The 21,799-nt window shown below is 33.1% G+C and overlaps 1 protein-coding gene across 1 annotated transcript; it reads right to left on the reverse strand.

Moving 5' to 3' along the window:
• Positions 1–2,178: 2,178 nt before the first annotated feature.
• Positions 2,179–4,127, reverse strand: LOC109164614 (nudix hydrolase 18, mitochondrial-like). The gene is made up of 5 exons (XM_019313134.1): positions 3,953–4,127; positions 3,648–3,765; positions 3,450–3,533; positions 3,208–3,336; positions 2,179–2,870 (listed from the first exon to the last, which is right to left on the reverse strand). The coding sequence occupies exons 1-5, from the start codon at positions 4,039–4,041 to the stop codon at positions 2,382–2,384; spliced, it is 909 nt and encodes a 302-aa protein (XP_019168679.1). The 5' UTR covers positions 4,042–4,127; the 3' UTR covers positions 2,179–2,381.
• Positions 4,128–21,799: the final 17,672 nt, after the last annotated feature.

The raw sequence follows: 21,799 nt of genomic DNA on the forward strand, positions 1-21,799 counted from the left end.
ACTGTACATTCATAATTCAATAATTATAAATTCATAATTTTCGAAACTCTATGTGCACAATTTTAGAGCTCTATGTTCATAATTTTAAGTTCATAATGTCAGAGCTCTGTGTTCATAATTCCATAACTTACATTCATAATTCCATAATTGTACATTCATAATTGCATAACTGTACATTCATAATTCCATAACTGTACATTTATAATGCCACAAACGAATAACGCCGTTAACGGCGATACAAAATCAATTTTTTTTAACTGAAAGACCGCGTTTTCCCTTAAAACGATGTCGTTTTGGACTCGTGTCCACAATGTATTGTGGACACGAATCCACAACATAATTTGTCGGTTAACCACTCATGGTCCTTTAACTTTCAAGTTAACCACCCATTGTCATTCAAACTTTAAATTTTAAGCACTCGTGGTCCTTCTGATTCAAATTCTTCTAACCCGAATTGAGACTCATAAGATAGTTTGGGAAATTTGTCTAATTCTCAAGAACAAATAGTCTCATTATTTCGTATTAATTTTAAATTTAAAACCCGTTTTTCCCCCCTCAAGACATCTCATAACCTCATAGCAAGACATGTCTGAAACATCATTTAAGGAAATCATATGGTTTTGTAAACAAAAAATGAGTCAAGATCTCTGCAATTGAGTCAAATAATGAGAGATGTTTTTTTTTTTTTGCTCAATTTAAAACCAAAAAAATGATGCCAAATAGCATCTAAATTATTCAGATGTTTTTTTTTTTTTTTTTTTTTTTTTTTTTTTTTTTTTTTTGTTCTCAATTTAAAACCAAAAAAATGATGCCAAATAGCATCTAAATTATTCAGATGTTTTTCTTTCTGTTTTTTTCCCTTTTTATATCTAGTCTAGGATTATAATACAATCCTCAATTTTTGGCATGCAAGATAAACAGTTTTCTTTCCCTTTTTACATCTAGTCTACTAGTCTAGGATTATAATACAATCCTCAATTTTTGGCATGCAAGATAAACAGTTTTCTAAATTTATCCTATTTACTATTCACAGTTAACCAATGTAAGGCTCGAACTCACAACCTTCCATATGAGAATCCAACCCGGGTGATATTTGTGCACAAGGTGTTTGGCTGTGTGTTTAATATATAAATTGTAAAGTATATACTAATACTAAACTTAATATTATGAAAAATTGGGTCAAAATACCTTTGAGATATCTGTATTATAGTGTTTAAGTCCTTGTACCTTTATTTTGTTTAATTTAGTCCAAAATACCGTGTAATTAAGGACAATAGTTAACGGCGTTAATTATACCGTTAACTTAACTTACGTGGCGCTGAGGTCATCACTGCCACATCATGATATTTATATTCTATCTCATATATTGTTTTATAAATATTTTAAATTAATTATTTTTAGCACCAATATATTACATTATTATGTCCAAAATAAATTTACAAGCATGTTGACATCAAGTTTTCAAATTTCATTAGGAGCATTGTTGTAATTATTTATTTTAGACATATTAATTTAATATATTGGTGGTAAAAAATATTAAATATTTATAAAGTAATATATGAGTTAGAATATAAATATCATGATGTAACAGTAATGGTGTCAGTGCCACATAAGCTAAATTAACGATAATATTAACACCGTTAACTATGTTATCCTTAATTGTACCACTTTGTAAAGTACATGGACTAAATTGAACAAAATAAAGGTATAAAGACTAAATTGAACAAAATATTATAGTATAAGGACCTCAGACGTATTTTGTCCGAAAAATTAAATTAAAAATAACTTTAATCGAACCAGACACATAAAATAAAACTGAGGGAGTACGAGTCAGGAAAAGGAAATGTGCAGCAGATTCAAACTTTGGTTTCTTCTCCCAAATACTGCCTACTAAACCAGTAAGCTAAGCTGTGCGGGCAACATTTGTTCTATACTAATGGTTGATATTGTTGGAATGACATATGCAAAATTAGAAGGATAAGATTTTGCTTTCAACATGAAACATTCATGTACAAATTAGAAGGATAAGGTTTTGGTTTCAACTTGATATGTTGATGACAGCATTGAATGAAAAGGACTCAAGCACTAGTTTTATAAGTCTTCAAAACATCTGAGATAATAATATAAGTGCTCTGAAAAGTCTACCACAACTTGAAACACACAAGTTGCTAAAGAAAGAATGAATCAATCAATCTCATCTTTGATTAATTTCACAGAACCGTCGAGTTAGAAAAGTCTGTACACCCCTAACTTTCTAAACGTTTGTACAAAATCTACATTGTTCGAGCTAATTTTTGTTGGTTTTCTGCACTTTTAGCTCAAACTGGGATTGTTTGAAAGCAGTCTTAGACTAAGTAACTAGACAACGATGAGCTTCGTGTTCAGAGGATTGAGCTATAATACCTAGTCTGGGATCCTCGACCTTCAAGAACTCTGTCAGACACCTTGTCCGAGGTTTTTTCTTCCTTTCGGTTAAACTTCTGAGCCACAATGCTAAGCAGGGTTTCATCGGTCACCAGGATCGCCATAACCCGATCCACGAAATTTCTTTGCAGACTTAACGCTATGGTTTGGCCCTCGGTGATCAACAGTTCTAACAAGTATGCAGTCCCGGGACTTCCATCTATCAAACTTTGGGCAGCAAGGATCATTCTTGGTTCTTCCACTGTCAAAGCTCCGTCCTTGGTTTGCACACTTTGGGCTAAATCGCGATCAACTTGTTCTTCGCTCCTCAACGTTTCATCGGCTGCCATACCATTTCTTGGCTCGTTTTCATCTCTCCGGGAAAGGTTGAGCTGAGAAACCAAGCAATCCAAAGCTTCCTTCATCCAAGGATGGAAGCATACATTCATTGCTTCCTTATATGACATCTGCAAATTAATTTCGCGTAAATACAACAATCCATGGCACTTGTTATTCAGTCCAACCATCAGTTTAGCCTTTTAGTTGAGATTAAGCACATGCTTCAAGTAATCGGCCCACACACATGAGGGGGCAGTACGTCCAACTATCAGCTTAGACTTTTAGTTGAGGTGTAGCACATGTTTCAAGTAATCGGCCCACACACGTGAGTGGGCGTGTTGAACATATAATATATAAACATAAATGTGTAGTCCGACTATCAGCTCAGACTTTTAGTTGAGATGGAACACATACTTCAATTTCATACGTTTTACATCAAAATAACTACTCAAGAACTAGGCATACCCATGATCTTTGGCGCATATCTTTTTCTGGCCAATGGTCTAGCTCCTCTGTCACAAACAAAGGCAACATGAACCCCTCATGAAAAGTACCTTGGCTCTTGCTCTTAAAGTACCATGATCCTAAACAAACCTGCAAACAATTGTATCTGCTAACATTAGATAATTGAAAAAAAGAACAGAAAAGTTGCCAGAAAACTAAGAAAACAGAATGGGAAAAGTTAGGTGAAGATGAATAATACTAACCCCAACTTTTCCATGTACCCCAGCTTCCTCAAAGGTCTCTCTATGAGCTGCTTCTTCCAAGGATTCATCTTGTTCCCAACCACCCTACATTCCATAATTGAAAAATAAATGTCAACTAAGGAATGAGGAAATTAATTAAATCTGGCAATTTCATATTCAAGAACCTTAAACATTGTAATATTTGCAGATGATGTTTACCTTGGGGAACATCATTCTTGGACATGTCTGTGAGCTAACCAAAAGAAATTCCAAATCATGAATTGTTGCTGTCCCACAAATGGATTGGTTTGTTTTTGTGTATCTGTACGGAATGCAGCTGCAACATATATATTCACAGATTGAGAGGAAAATCAGGCCCAAATTTCCAGTAAATAAGAACAATCATAAAAATGAGATAAAAAGGGGTTTCCTTTCTGGATCATAAAATCAAGAATTCAAGAAACCTTTGGGTTTCGCCTTTCAACTACAGAAACTCTTCAAGAAAACCAAAGAGAAGAACATACCCAACAACTTGGCGACAACCCTCGACGTTATACCTCTGCAAATCTCTCCCAGTACGAGAAGACATAGATGCCACCTTCTTTAGTTGCATATAGAAATTTATGTTTTTATGTTTAGATTGTTCAGAGAGATTTGACAGAAGAAAAGGCAGGGTACATCAATCAATATATAAGAACTGAAGAAAATGAATTGAAAGCTCTTGTCATGTGCTATGTCTAAATCAGGTAATTTTGGATTACTATGGAGTAATTTTTTTTTTTTTTTTTTTTTGGTAAACACTTTCTGACTAAAAATGCAAAAACTTAATGGGACGAAAAACAAGTGCAGCTTCCGTCCTCTGTTTCTTTTCATTATTTTAGTATTGTTTTTCCAAACGGAAAGGAAGTACTACTACTCACTACTTTATTACTCCATTCGTGTTCGTCTCATTTTATATGTCGAGTTCAGTTAAAAGATTTGACTAAAGTTATTTATAATTTAATTTTTCATAATATTAAGTTTAAAATTAATATGTAAAATTTATATATTTAAAAACTACATTAAACATACTAGTAAATTTAAAAATTAAATTTAAAAATTATAAAAAAAGCTAACAGAAATAAACAAATAAAAAATATTAGCTTGACTAATGAATAATAAGTATAACAGATAAAATGAGATAAAGAGAGTAATAAACAAACCAAGAGAGGCTGAAGGATGGTTCATGATTGGGGGAGTGGGTAAGGAGGTAATATCATTTATTTATGAAAAATTATTACTTTTGACACAGATATTATTAATAAAGCAAATAGATCATTAAACTTTATAGTTTATATATTAAAAAAAAGACTTGTGAACTTTATAAAGTTAAACTTGAATACAACAACTCATCAATTTGAATCAATCAAATTGATAGCTTGTTAAATTGATGCTATTAGGCTAATTGATCGGTAAAATTTAAAACAATAACTCGTAATTTGATTTTTTTTTAAGTAATTAAAAAGAAGAAAAATAAAATGGTTGGATTCTACATTGACGAAGAAGCTGGCCATTTTCTCCGTCTAGATGACAAAGTAGCCTATTGTTCAGCTGGACAGAGAAGCTATGTTCAACTTCTCCATCCAATTGGATAAATAAGTCAGCCTAGTTTCTCTGTTCAACTGAGCGAAGAAGTCACAATGACTTCTTCGCACAAATCTAGATGAAGAAGTCATGGTGGCTTATTCGCCCAAATCAGTCATGACTTCTTCATCTGTGTATATTTTTTTAATTTAATTTATTTATTGCTTTAATATTTTTATTGATTATCTAGAGGTAACTGGTTTGAAGTTTACGCAGGGATAACTCAATATCACAACTTATGTGCTAATGATTAACGAGTACAGTTTGCAGTAGAGTGATTGAAGATAACTAGTGAACTTGTTCAATCAGTAGTTCAGAGAAGCATTAACACACAACACAGTAAGCAAGCGATAAAGTAAAATGCACAAAGACAGGGGACGTTTGGTAATCCAGTTCAGAATAATCATTCCTACATCTGGGGGGCACCACATAAATGATTGCCCAACTCTTCATTCATAATCAATCAAACGTGTTTTACCAAACAATTGATTAGAGCGAAGCACTTCGAACTCCATAGCTACTTTGTAGCCTTTCAATCGCGTCGAAGCTTCTTGAAGAGTCGGTATAAGATCTCCAAATCTTCCAAGTTGAGACTCCCCTCAACTGCAGCTCTCCCGAGTCGTGTTCTGGTGGTTTAACAACCCAAGATCTTCAAGGATCAAAATCAACTTGATATGAATTGAGAATTCACCAAGTTGCTTCGTTAAGCTAAGCTTCATGAATGTGCCCTGTCAGTATTTTGGAATTTTGCTGAGTAATTCTTGGAAATCATCAATTGATATGGAGGAGAATGAATGACATTTATACTTGTTTCTCTGGATTAATCTTCAACCAACTAACTGTATTGAGCTTTCTTCTGAACAAGTCTTATCAATTTGTTCACTCCTGGTCTTCAATCTTCATTTGCTGCCAGTGTCTATTCACCGAACTATGTTTTAGAACTAGTACAAACTCAATCTAAGATTAGTATAATTTTAGAGACAATTTCTGAACTAGTCCTTAAACTACTGAATTGTTCCATAAATCGAAATAATAGGGAGGAGTAAAAGATATTTTGCTTTGTTAAATCTTTTTCTCAATGATCTATTTTATTAACATGGTTATTTAGTTTAATTGTAAAAAATTGACAAGTTAATGCGTTTAATTGTAACTTTTTAGAGTTTATGAGTGCAATTATTTTGTTTTGTTTTGTTTTGTTTTGTTTTTTTTAATGTTTTTGTTTTTGTTTGTGTTTTTTGTTTTTTTTTTTGTTTTTTTTTTTGTTTTTTTTGTTTTTTTTTTGTTTTTTTGTTTTTTTTTGTTTTTTGGTATAAAGGGCATGTTAGATGGCATTTTTTCTTTGTTCTCTTTGTTGTTTGGTAATTTTTCTGAAAATGAACATATTATCTGTTATATTATAACAACAACAACAACAATAGGTGATAGTGGTGGTGGTGGTGGTGGTTGTAGTTGTGTGATGGTGGGGTATTGTGGTGTTGGTAGTGGTACGTGGTGGTAGTGGTGATGGTGATGGTAATGTGGTGGTGGTGGTGGTGATGATGGTGGTGGTGGCGGTGATGGTGATGGTGATGGTGGCGGTGGCGGTGGTGGTGCTGGGGTGGTAGTGGTGGTGGTGGCGACGGTGGTGGTGGTGACGGGGACGGTTGTGGCAGTGGTGGTAGGGGCAGCGACGGTTGTGGCGGTGGTGCTGCTGGGTAGTGGTTCTGGTGGCGGTGGCGGCGGCAATGGTGGTGGCGGTGGTGGTGATGGTGGTGGCGGCGGTGGTGGTGCTGGGGTGGTAGTGGTGGTGGTGGCGGCGGCGGGATGGTGGTGGTGGTGATAACGGTGGTGAAATAGGATAAATATAGAATAAAAAAATTAGGTTAAAGAAAGGGGTAAAAAAGAAAATAGATTCTAAAATCTATTCCTGATAGGGATGGCAATAAGTCGGGTGTGGGTCGGGGAGGGCTACATCCATCACCCGACCCACCTTATATTTTCTCCACCCACCCCCACCTCCAACCCGCATTGGGTGGCCTTTTTCAGAACCCACCCCCACCCCCACCGGGTGCGGGTGTCCACTACGGGTACCCACCACTTATCATCTTATATTATGTTTTTCAAAAAATAATATTTAAATTATTTACACATAATAAAAAAATAAAATCCATTAGTGATACTAAAACATAAATAATGGAAACATTTAAATATAATAACAAAATTGTTAATTTTTAAAAATAAACTTAGTAGTTTTGATATAAAAAATAGTAAAAAGATACACGAAGTTATATAAACTATTATAAATAACTACATACTAGTACTTATTTTACTATTATATATATATATATATATATATATATATATATATATATATATATATATATATATATATATATATATATATATACACACACACATGGTGGGTCGGGTGGGGTTCTAGGCGGGTCTTGTACATAGAACCTGAATCCAACCCGACCCACCGCGGGTTTGCTTTTTTAAGACCCACCCCGACCCACCACCCACCATCACCCAAAAAACCCGATCCATGCGCGGTGGATTCGGGTGGATATCCACGGGTCGGATTGAGATTTCCATCCCTAATTCCTGAGCGCTTAATAGGCTAATACCAGGGGGGGGCCCTAGTAATAGCTATTACCTTATTTGAGGTAATAGGCTTTTACCATGTATATTATTCCTGGTAATAGAAATGATTACCAAACAAAGGAATAGGCCTATTACTGGGAATGCTATGCCATTCCCGGCCTATTCCGTGAACCAAACAGGCCATAAGAGTAGACAAATTGTAACACTTGTAATACAACGACTTAACCCACTATTACCCTATAATTTAGAATTTAAAAGCGATTTTTTTTAAAAAAAAAATTATTATCATTTAATAGGTAATTAAGTGTATACATTAAATAGTTGCGAGTTTAGACTCCTTGCGCGTAAAAGTACAGTGTACCGTTAGGTGTTGAATCTTGAAGTTAAATTGATTCAATTTACTTTTTTATAGGTTTGGGTACGAAATTATGAAATACAAGATATTGTTTAGCAAAACCAGAAAACTTGGATTATCACAGAAAAAAGTTAAAATATCAATTTAATGTTTTTATATTTGTTCGACGGTGTATATATCTATTTTTATTTTTCATATCAATTTTATTTTAACATTTTATGATAATAATTTCAACAAATTTCAACCGTTTATTCATTATCTTTACAATAACGTTATGGTTTTGTCAATTTAACAATCTAAACCAGTCACATCAACCTGGGAAAGAAAAACAAAACTCCAAAACTGAATTTTCAATCACAAAGCAGAAAGGTAAACTAACAAAACAAAAAGATGAATTGGCATGTTTGCTTCATCATCTCTTTGCCCCAATAAGCTATTCAATTCAGCATCATATCATATCAGGAGCAGTAAAGGTTTTTGGAAATAAATAGTTCTCATTAAAAGTGATTTAGTGGTAAAATCGATTCTCACCGGAAGTAAAAATAGACATCTCAACCATTTTATTGGTAGGTAATTTAATTTAAATGCAACATAATTGTTCATTCTCATTATTTGAGATATTTATTATTCCCTATTTTGTTTGTTCTATTTATTATTTATTGTAAACTGTGGGCAAATAAGTGTGGGGGTATACTATATATTCACTGTGAGAAATCTTGCTGTTTTCGACCAACCATAATGTTGGTCGGTATTTTAATAAAAATCTCAACTTTTCATCCTTAAAGATAGGTTGACAGAAAGTTGGTCAGAATCACAAGATGGAATAAGAAATCGATCTTCTCCTTCTTGATGCTTCGAGAGCCTTGACGCAGAGAGTTAGGATTTAGTGCCCCCACATTCAGACTAATTGTGGCAAGCAAATAAAAATTAAATCAAAGATATAATGATGATAAGTGATTTATTGACCATAATTTCACCCCTTTAATTACCGAAGAGACATTTTCAGGGTTCCCTTTTACGTCGCCCCAAAGGACATTAAATGCATTTTGGAATGCTTGGGAGGAAGTAGCAAGGAAGCTGGAAATGGAAATTTGGCGAGCACAACACTGGATTGATAGATCTCCAATGTTACATTATGTTTACTTCCCAGTTGGTCATCCATTCTGTAAGTCAAACACGCTTAACCATAAAGTTTTTTGACTATTTGGTTGTCATATCCTATTTAAAACCAATGAACGATAATTAGGTGGACATTAACTATTATATTTAACCACATCCCTCCATGGTAAGTATAATGTTATGTCTCGAATCGAGTATGAATTGAACTCGGCCAACCTGGTTCAACGTCGAACAAATTTTCTTCTTGCTTTTAATAGATAAGTTTTACTTTATCTTTAATTATCTCTTATAGCTTATTGAATATGGCTTCATTTTATGTGTTTTGCTTCCTTTACATTAAATATGAGTGAGTAGATTTCTAATGGACTTGGGTTAGGGTAGCTTGATCTCTCTATATGCCTCATTCATGATTATTGCATAAAGGGGTGGATCGATTCCAAATTTAGGGTTATTGATTATTCTCGATCTTGCTTTTTTTTTTTAATTGAGCTTAATCTCGTGCTATTAATTGATTTCTTAGTTACTATCACATCTCTTGTTATTGTTGTTGATTGCTTGTTTAGCTTTCGAGTTGCTTTCTATCTTAGTGCCTAGACCTAGCTATTGCAATAGTGTGCCATAAATTTATTTTTCATGCAGAACGACATTTTTACCCGTTTACTTACAACATCTCACTATCCACTACATTAGATGCAAATTTCTTTTTTTTTTTATGTGATGATGGCACAATAGTCGATGACTAAAAATGATTTTTTAAAAATATTTTTTAAAATGAAAATTTTCTACCTCCCAATTAGACAAAATATTACAAAAACTAAATTATAAATAATTAGAGTCAAACTATAATTATTAATCAGATCAGACATATCATACGAGATATTCATTCAGTTATTACAATCATCATAATGACGATATCTTTTAATTTTATTTATTTATTTATTTATTATTATTATTATTATTATTATTATTATTATTATTATTATTATTATTATTATTATTATTATTATTATTTTGTGGATAGTGTTATTCAAGAGATGTCAGGATTGTCAGCCAATTAATTGAAAAAAAATTTGTGGATAGTGTTATTCAAGATGTTAGCCAATTGATTGCTTGGGTGTTGGGTGATAGTGATTGGAACCTTGGGGTGCCAAATTGTATATATATGATCATTATTTTACGGAAAATATTAATATCACTAAGGGGGCGTTTGGTTCAGGTTATATAATATAACCAAGGGAATGTGACATTCCAAAGCTCACATTCCAGTGTTTGGTTCATATTATCTGAGGGAATCTAACATTCCTAAGGAATGTCACATTCCCTCCACATAGGATTTTGAAGGGAATGTGATTCCCTTCAAAATCTTAAGTAATGTAAGATAACCTTGGTTATGTTAGTTTATTATATATATATATATATATATATATATTTATTTATTTATTTATTTATTTATTATGTTATGTTAGCATATAAAATAATTTTGTTTCTCAAGTTCAAGATTTTAGTTAATATTTTAAAATCATGTAATTATATATGATACCGTTATCTTATTTATTTATTTTAATTTTTAAATTTATTAAAATATATGAAAATATGTTAAGGATATTATAGTGTGTATAAAAGATAACCCTAAACCAAACATCATTATATTACATACCCCAATTTTAACCAAACACAGGAATCTAACATTTCCAGCAATCTAACATTCCCTAAGGTAATCTGACATTCCGTGAACCAAACGACCCCTAAGTGTTATTAAGAGACTGGCAAAATGATTTGCTTCATTCACATGGGTGGGGATCAAATCCCCAATCTCATACTTAAGAGACAAGGTGCTGAACCATCACGCCAATCATATTGATTATTAATTATGTTTTAAACATATATATATTTTTCTTAAAATTTACGTTGATCGAATGCAAGTGACGAAAGAAGAAAAAAAAAAAAGCAAGTCATATCTATCTTCGATCAATTAACACATAAGTAAAACCAGATTAGTTGGTATGAGTGGTCATACATTTTCATCTCTTAAGCAATTTGAGGAGTTCAAAATATTTCTTGTATAAAAAACTAATATGTCAGCACCTTATCTCTAATTGGACGGTATAAACTAGTTGATAACATTAGATGATTGTAGAAAGGTGTTTGGTAAATTAGTTGTTAGTTGTTTGGTATAATTTCTTTTCTCAAAAAGTTAATTGAAAAAATTGTTTTGTGCAGTTTTTTAAATTTTAACATTTTGGAGTTATAAAAAGGTAATTAACCAAACACTTATATTGATTTTTTAACCAAATTAAACAATTAATAGTAATCAAATAAGTCAAAATTGACTAATACGCTAATTATTTTACCAAACAAAGCCAATATGACAATACTTTACCCTTAATTGGACTTAAATATTTCTACCTACTCAAAACATCTCGAAATCTAATTAAAAAAAAATAGCATTTCAACCACCATTAGATATTAAAGAATAAAATAACAAGTGTTATTTGACATGAAAGAATGTTAGTCGTGTGCGAATGTTCCCTCAAAAGATGTGGATTCCATGTCGCAAGAAATTGCACTGATTAATTTCTTAAAGAATAATCATATCATTCGACAAGACAATCCATGAAAGAGACTAGTGCCAAATAATTCAAGCTCGATCTACTCATCAATTATTGATCCATGTTATGGTGCTATTCTTTCAAGTGTTCATCTTACGCAAGTAGGCCTGTGCATAACCTGCCCAACCCGACCGACCCGAATCCGACACACAAGAATGGATCGGGAATCGAATCCGATCAGGCAAAACCGAACCGAGGAGGAAAACGACGTCGGTTTAATTAGGTCGGGGAGGGGGGTATATTTTCCACCCGAACCCGTCCGATCACCCGAATAAGACTAAGCCTACGTATAATGCGACGTCGTGTAGCCTAAGTATATATAGAAGAAGTAGCGGAGAACTCGCAAACCCTAGTCTCATTTGCACAGCTCTTCAGTCTTCGCCTCTTCCCTTCTTCCAGAGAACTCTCTGACTTCTCTCTTCTCTCTACCCTAGTTCTCTCACAGTCTCTCGTTCCCTTCTTCTAGAGAACTCTCAGTTCTCAGAATCTCAGCTTCTCTCAGACAGTCTCTCTGAGACTCTGAGAGTGTGAGTGTCTGTAGTGTGGAAGCTATTATTCTCCGGTGGAAGCTCTCAAGCCCCATTCGTATCCGGTAGCCCTCAAGCCCCAAGCGAGTCTCCGGTGGGAGCGATACTCTGGTGGATTGCAGTTCGCTGGCTAGGAATCGAAGCCCTTTGTTCTCGGGGGTTTAATTTAGAGAAACGAAGTAATCTCTATTCTCTAAACCCTAGTTTTTTAGATTGTTAGTTTGATAGTTTGATTATGGTTTTTCTGATTGTGATTTTGTGATTTGTATGGATTGTGATGTTGTGATCTGTTGAGAAGTTTCAGATTACTTACTCACTTGTCTCTAATTTAAGATTGTTAGTTTGATAGTTTGATTATGGTTTTTCTGATTGTGATTTTGTGATTTGTATGGACTGTGATGTTGTGATCTGTTGAGAAGTTCCAGATTACTTACTCACTTGTCACTAAATTGTAATCTGTTGGTGGAAGCTTAATCTGTAAGTGTGTAACTGACTAACTGAGTTAAAGGCTTAAAGGGGTAATTGTCCCTAATCTGGTGGAAGCCCTGGCCCCTTTGTGTGAAATCCATATAGATGATGAGCATTATGAAGTGGCATACATCCACTTAGCTTGAATGCCTGAATATGGATTTCTTTGTAAATTGTAAATTGTAAATTGTATTAAGTTTATGGATTTGTGACCCTTAAATTGTTTATGTGCAATTCTGCATACATGATGACATGTGAAATTAACTGAAAGTAATATGTAATACTTCTATGTATAATTGTATGGTGGAAGCTTTAATATGATTGTATGATTTGTAATCTCACATGCTGTTTGGTTGTCTGCTTTATTTGGATACTGATGCCCATCTTTATAGATGGAAAGCATCAGTGCATCTGGACACCCTCCAACCTCAACTGATGAGGAGCATGGAGTAGAAGCTCAAGGTACTGAGAGAAATCCTCAGACAAATTCTATGCCTTCTCCTCCTGTTGTTCCTACAAAGAAGAGGAAAGAGGTGGAGTCTAGATCTATAGTATGGGATCATTTTGAAAATATCCGTGCTCCACCTGCTGAAGGTGAAACTGAGGGACCAGTAGTTGAGGGCAAATGCCTTTATTGTGCAAAAATTTATAAATGTGAAAGTAAAAAGCATGGCACTTCCTCATTGAAAAACCATATGAAGGCCTGCCTAAAAAATCCTCATTGTAAGGACACAAGGTAGTCTCTTCTCACCTTTAATGCCTCTGGAACAGAAGCTTCTGAGGGGGTTTTGGGGACTTGGGTTTTCAACCAAGAGGCTATTAGGAGGGCATTGTGTGAGATGATCATTGTTGATGAACTTCCCTTTAGGATTGTTGAGGGAAATGGCTTTAGGAAATTCATTTTAGTTGCTTGTCCTAGGTTTCAAATCCCTTCTAGGTGGACCATTTCTAGAGACATTTACCAGATTTACCTAGATGAGAGAATAAGCTTAAAAAAGTTGTTTAGGGTGAGCACCCAAAGGGTCAGCTTGACCACTGATACATGGACCTCTGTCCAAAGGATAAATTACATGTGCATTACTGCACATTTCATTGATGATCAGTGGAGGCTTAACAAAAAGATCATTTCCTTTGTCCCAATTTCTTCTCATAAGGGAGAGTACATAGCCAAAGCCCTTGAGAGTTGTCTTCTTGATTGGGGGATTAAAAATGTCTTCACTGTTACTGTTGATAATGCCTCTTCAAATGACACAGCTTTGGGGTTTTTCAAGAACAAACTTCTGTCTTGGGGTGGGTCTTCTGTTAGGGTTCAATATATGCACATGAGGTGCATAGCCCATGTGTTGAACTTAGTGGTTCAGGATGGGTTGAGATATGCAGGTCCTTCTGTTAAGAAAGTTAGAGATGTTGTGAGATGGGTGAGGAGTTCTCCTGCCAGACTTAAGAAGTTTAGAGAGATTGCTGTGCTTAATGGGGTGGAAGCCAAATGTGCATTACAACTTGATGTTCCAACAAGATGGAACAACACATACATGATGCTCAACACTGCCCTTCAGTACCAGAGGGCCTTTGAAGCTTATGAGAATGATGCCTCATTGAATGCTGACTTATCTGATTCTATTCCAAATTTTATGGATTGGCTTTCTGTGCAAAGCTTAGTCAATTTCCTGAAAGGCTTCTATGAGATGACTATGAGAATATCTGGTTCTCTCTATGTCACTTCAAATACTTTCTTTTCTGAGATTTCTGACTTAGGTTGCATGCTGGATGACATGGTTAACTCTGTTTCAACCTCTGAAAAGGTAAATTGTTAACATTTTCTGATTTCTGAATGTGTTTGTATGCATCTGTGAATTGTGTTTGACTTTGTGTTAATTTTTTCTGTGTTATGTCTGTTTTATAGGAAATGGGGTCCCATATGAAACAAAAATTTGAAAAATATTGGGGAGATCCTGAAAAAATGAACTTCTTGATATTCTATGCCAATATTTTGGATCCTAGGGATAAGATTGAGTACATGCCTGCCCAATTTGCCCAGTTATATGGTGATGAAAAAGGAAAATCATGCTTTGAAAAGGTTCAATCTTCTATGGTTCTGTTGTTTAATGATTATACAGCCACCTACCATGTGCAGTCTGCATCCCCTACTGTGCAATTGCAATCTACCCAATCTGAACCTGTCCATTCTCAAACTTCAGTTGGAAAACCTCAGGCTAGAATGAAAAGCCAGCTTAAAAAATAGAGAATGGAGTCTGGTGGAAGCAGTAAAGAAACTGAACTCCAGATTTATATAAGTGAAAAATTAGTTGAAGATGAAGAAAATGTGGACTTTGATGTCCTAAGATGGTGGAAGGTCAACAGTGATAGATTTCCTATACTCTCTAGAATGGCAAGGGATGTGCTGGCTGTTCCCATTTCAACTGTTGCCTCTGAGAGTGCATTCAGTACTAGTGGTAGGGTATTAGATGCCTTTAGGAGTTCCTTAACTCCTAAAATTGTTGAAGCCCTAGTATGTGCACAAGATTGGTTGAGGGCACCCAATCATCCAATCTCTGTTGAGGAAAACTTGGATGATGTTGAAAGATTAGAGAAGGGTACTGTTTTTTTTTTCTAACTTTCTAGGTTTCAACTTTATAAATTGTTAATTGTTACCTTTTCTAAACTCTTTTTTATTTTTCCTTTTTGTGCAGAATTGTCCACTGGAGCTGCTGGTTCTTTACCAAGTACTGTTGGAACACTCCCAACAATTGCTGTAATACTTTTATATAACATTGCTTTGAATGCTTTTTGACTTTCTGTTTAGTTTGATTGATAAATGTGTGGACTCTTTGAGGCAACTCAGGTAAGATTCCAGAACTGCTAATTGCTAAGTGGCTTGGTAACTTTTTTATAAATGTTGCTGCCCTTACTCAGTTACATCTCTGGTATTCTGGAATTCTGGTATATCACTTCCCTTCTTCTCATATTCTCCTTTCTGTTTAGTTATGGCTATGATGATACTTCCACCATTTGTCTGAATTAAAAGGACTTTGGGTGTTTGGTATGTTGCTCTGAGACAAAACTCATGAAGCAATTTGCCCCCAACTCTAAAATGATATGAAAAAAAGCAATCTGAGCCTTTGTTATTAATTATTATTAGTTCTCTACTTCTCTTTGTCTTTATTGACTTTAAAGTTTAAAGCCTTTAATGGTTTTATAATTGAGCAGGAAGATGAGGAATGGATGAATGCTGATTGTTGAAGGCTGATTGGTGAATGGTGACTAATGCTGAATGCTGATTGCTGACTGCTGAGTACTTTAGTAATTAGTACTTAGTAGTTTAGTGTTGTTTGAGAATTGTTGATTGTGTGTATTTTTGTGAACTTCATTTTTGCTTTTTGAGCCAAAGTTGGAAACTGCAATATGTAATTGTGTATCTAAATGCCTACATAGCTTTGGTAATTTATTTTAGGGTTATTAAGTTTGTTGAACATTTTTACAGTTTTTTTTTTTTATGTTTTATAATCCGACTTCAAACCGAAATTCGACCCCCACCCGACCGTATCCGAACATGGGAAATCCGAAAGGATTTCCCTCTTAATTCGACTGGATTAGTGTAGTTTTCCCCAATCCGAAATCCGATCGGATGAACGGTTCCCCAATCCGATCCGCCCGAACCCGTCTGCTGCACACCCCTATACGCAAGGAATGAAGATTGTTCCATTAGGTGGGCAAAATACAATGAGGTGTTTATTAAATAGTTGTTAGTTGATAGTTGTTATCTGATTGAGTTAGTGAGTCTGATTAGTTGATAACATTTGCAGGTTGTATGTAGAAAAGTGTTTGGTAAATTAATTATTAGCTGATAGTTGATTATATGCAAAATTACTTTCTTAAAAAGCTGATCTAAAAAGTTGCTTTGAGCAGTTCTTTTTTAAATTTTAGCTTAGAGCAATAAATTGTTACAAAAAGCTAATTAATCAAACATTTATATTGATTGTTTAACCAAGTCGAACAGTTAATGGTGGTCAAATAAGTCAAAATTGACTGATAAACTAACTATGTTACCAAGGTTAATATTTTTATAAAGCTCTGTTTGACAAAACTTATTTAGGAACTTATAACTTATTTTAAGCTACTAATAAGCTATAAACTCTGTTTGATAATGTTCCCAAAATAAGCTAGTAGCTTCTTAATTTTTTTTTTTTTCATTTTTATCCTTATTACTATAAAGAAATAACATCATTACCCTTCCCAATTAAATACCCTCTACTTCTTTTTTATCTGCAACTTTCACCACAAATTCTTTATTATTATTATTAAACATTTTTAACGAAATGGTAAATCCTTTATCTGTCCTTTATCCTTTATTATTATTATTATTATTATTATTATTATTATTATTTAAAATCCTTTGGTCATTCGGTGCCTGCTCCAGTCCTTCACCTGGGGTTTAGAGTCAGTCCATCTTGACACTTTTACGATCTTACTCTAATAGTTTCTATCGAAAATAAAAGTATAGATATATTTGCATTAGTTGGGCAGAATATAATACTCTTGTCTCAAAGTAATAATTTTGTGGAACTCTTTGGTGATTTAGTGCCTCCTACAGGCTACAGTCCTGCCTCACCTGCATTTTAGGGTGGGTCCACATTGACACAATGACACCTCTAATAATTTCTATCTAAAATAGAAGGTATAGAAATACTTTAGTTATATCAAATAGTTGAAAGAATAATTAATTGAAAAAATAACATGGTGACATCAAAGTAAAAGGTATCAAAACATTTTCCTGCTTAAATGATTAATTGAAAGTTGCATTGCTAGATATATGTTGAAGCTAAGTCTCAAAGGGTGAGGCTTTAATTAGTTTTTTTTTTTTTTTTTTAATACTTAGTTGATTCCAATCACTACCGGTCAGACATTAATTTTCATGTGTACGTGCAAAAGGAATTCAATTCATACATTCCATCATCTTGGGCCTTCTTCTCCCATTCATGTTTCCAGTGATATTTGAACCCTCATATTGTCACCTTCAGTCGTGACATCAAGTCAGACAACGAACTATTACACTAAATCTCAGGAGCAGTTTGAATTTCTTTATTGACTTTACTTTTCTTTAATGTACCATCCCCGGGTGGGGGGGGGGGGGGTGGCAATTTATAAATTAAATTTTTGTCTTTTATTTTTTGAGAAAACTGTAAAATTTCTGCATCACTAAATTGGATTTAACTGGCAAAGACTTTGTGGTCAACCGGTATGAAGTGACTCTCCTAAGTGAGAGGTCATAGGTTTGAGCCTCAGTGGAAGTGGTATTGACTCATTAGACTTCAGTAGATTGAGAAAGTGGTATTGCCTCGTTGGACTTCAGTAGATTGAGAGATTATATATGAACATTAAACAGATATTACATGTAACAGGGACAATAGTACTAAAAAAAAAAAGGATTAACTTTTTACTAGCATTTGATAAGAAGAACAGATTTGTCTTACTATGCAACTAAGTTTTAAACCCTTGTCCACTTATTAAAATATTATAATTTCATTCACCTCTATTAGGCAATCAATTCAATTTGTCACCATTCTGCCAAATTTTAGTTAAAGACCATTTTATTATAAGAAATGTAGAAAATTTTATTTTTATTTAAAAATGAAGCTTCTTACAAATTAAAATAAATTTAAATTTAAAATTATTTATATTGATAGAAAAAATTAATTATTAATCATAATGATTAAAATTTTAAACTTTTAATTTATTTTTTTTTATTGATCAGCGCATTTGGTGTAGTGGTATCATAGTACCTTCCCACAGTACTGAACGGGGTTTAATTCCTCGGATGCACATCATATTTCAAAATTTCAATTTATTCGTTGTCATATGTAATTTTTTTTAACAAATAACATATTTAAATTGAATTTTAAAATACCATGTGGCATAGTTTATTTAAATAAAAAAATAACGGCCACAATTTTAAACAAATGTATTTTAAAATAAAAATTAAATATGTTAAAAATTATACATATGAATACATCAAAATGTTAAAATTTGAATTGCTATTATTAATTTTTCAATCAATATAAAATATTTTTTAAATATAATTTTATTTTAATTTGTATGAAACTTTATTTTTAATATATAAATAAAAGTCTCTACATCTTCATGATCTTTAATTAAACTTTGCAAAATATCTACAAATTGATTGTGTAATAAAGGTGGATAAAACAATATATTATTTTAATGAAAGGTCAAAGGTTCAAAACTTATTGGAGGTATAAATTATTAATATTATTATTATTGTGTAAAGTTTTATGTTAGGGATTACTGATTAAATTAATTAATTATGTTAAATATAACAAAATAAAATATGACATGTCAGTGATGACATCAATGCACATAAACAAAGTTAATAAAATTCACAGATACTTTGACCATTTCTCAGAGTCTTCTTCCTTTACTTCTTTTGCTCCATTAGTTCCTATCTAGGTTAGTGTTCATATGCACTATGTGAATCTTGTGGTATTAAAATCATGTAATATTTGAAGATTGTAATGTAGGGTATGCTTTTTCGAAAATTTATGATCATCATATCATACGGATTGGAATATGTAAGAATGATAATGCATGCATGGTTGTTATAGTGGTCATATATATGCACTATGTGGATCATGTGGGATGCAAATCATGCAATTTTTGAACATTGCAATGTAGGGTATATATGCTTTTTGAAATATTTAAGATCATAGAGATTTGGAGTATGAAATTTTAAGATATGGATTGGAATGTAAGAATGATATATAATGCATGGGTCCCGAAAGAGGTGACCGAATATGTGAAGTATGATTCTAGTATCCGAAGGTCACAAGTTTGATTCTTGTCAATATCATGTATGATTTATTGGTTTCTAAGCTATTACAGTACTAGAGCATGATTTACCACAAGAAAAATAATTTACCTATGAAAAAATTATTGGTATTTTGTTGTTTTCTTGTAGTGCTAGTGTAAACTACCGGCAGTATTTGAAGATTACAATGTAGACAACAATTGAAAAATTGAACCTAACTTTAAGGTTCCGGTCAATAGAATTTGTTTTAGAGTTTATAACTTATTTTCAATTACAAATAAAGTATAAGCTCTGTTTAGTAAAATATGGAGAGATTAAAATAATCGTTTAGGGGAGACTAATTTGATTCTGAACCGGTTTGTGGTCACTTCTATTTTAAACTCATTGCTATTACTAAGTAAATGATTTTAATATTTGAATCAAATGCTCCTAATTTCGTTTTTGAAATTGAGTATGTTCATTTTCACACATGATAGGTCATTGAAGGAAGGTTCCAAAATCTCAATTCCTACCACTGCACACTACTTTGCTTTTCTATTACAAAATCATAATCAATTTTATATTCTGTTATATATAACCCCTAAAAATTAGATATAAGGAAATACAAATCAAACTTTGTAAGAAAAACTTCAAATGTCAAAGGGTGCTAGTAAAAATTAGATATAAGGAAATACAAATCAAACTTTGTAAGAAAATGTTCAAATATCAAAGGTGCTAGTAAAAATAACAATTTATTTTTCTTTTTCATAAGAAAGAGTTCATTTACCATTTACAATTTATAAGTCAAAAATGAAAATAGTTTAGTTTTCTTAAAGTTTCATATTCAAGTCTTATGTACAAAACAAAAAATATTTGAAGAGTTAATACACATTTTGGTCCCTTGACTATTGAGTATTGCATAATTTAGTCATTGACTTAGAAAATAACTTAATTTGATTCTTTGACTTTAAAAATCAACTCAATGCCAAATTTGAAGGAAGATTAGGGGTCGACATCTTCTCAAACATTCCACCACTTTACCCCGCGACTCCACCCCTGCATCCACCGTGGAAAACCTGAACAGTATAGCTAAGCTAAACTAGTATATATATATATATATATATATATATATATATATATATATATATATATATATTGAGCCTTCCTTGAATGTGGCACTGAACCCTGGTTACTTTCGGTTGTGTATGGTAGTCCCAATGCAAGTCTTCGTAAATATATATATATATATATATATATATATATATATATATATATATATATATATATATATATATATATATATAGAGGATTATTTTCAAATACAAACCTCCCTTAAAATACAAACTATGTGCATGTAAGTATGTTAATGTGTGCACGAGCAAATCGTAGATATTGTTGGTAGTCTGCCCAGTGTGCATATAAGTATGTTAATGTGTGCACGTGCTTTTAGCGATGGTTGTGATTTTTCCTCCTACGCGTTGTGTGTATGCAAGTATGTTAATGTGTGCACGATCTTTGATGGTTGATTGTGATTTTTCCTCATACGCGCTGTGTGCATGTAAGTATGTTAATGTGTGCATGTAAGTATGTTAATGTGTGCACGAGCTAATCTCATAAATTGTTGGCAGTGCGCCCTGTGTGCATGTAAGTATGTATAATGTGTGCACAATCACAAGTTTTTATTTTAAGGGGAGTTTGTATTTTAAGGGGGTTTGTATTTGAATGAAACCCTATATATATATATATATATATATATATATATATATTGTAAAAATTAAGTGGTTTTGATATAATGAGACAATAGAACACATATATTTCTTCATGAAAAAAAAAAAAAAAAAAACTTTCCAAATGGCAATATCCTGTCTCTCCTGGCTCATCTTGCCCATATCAAATCAACAACATTGTAGCTATATATGCCTCTCTGATTCAACAAACACCTAAAGTGCGGTTCCAGCAACTTTACTTCGATCCTCTGCAAGGTTTTCAAACATCGTCCACAACCTCTCTTTATCCACCAACATCATCAAAATAGCAAGTAATTAACACATTTTAGGTGTGGTATGAGGGGATTGTGTAGATTTAGGTGTGAGGTGAGGAAAAGAATATATGCAGCTACTGCAACATGATGCCATATTGTTTGCTCGATATCTAAAACATTAATGTTCGTTGTCTTTGAATTAGGATAGAGTCAAGAGACAATGCCTGAGAAAGGGGTTGAAACACGGTGAATGACCATTCTACCGTTCAATTTAATAGCCTTTTGAGAAATTTTGTAACGAATGACT

Source organism: Ipomoea nil, unplaced genomic scaffold (assembly GCF_001879475.1).
Source record: "Ipomoea nil cultivar Tokyo-kokei standard unplaced genomic scaffold, Asagao_1.1 scaffold3069, whole genome shotgun sequence".
Lineage (NCBI taxonomy): Eukaryota > Viridiplantae > Streptophyta > Magnoliopsida > Solanales > Convolvulaceae > Ipomoea > Ipomoea nil.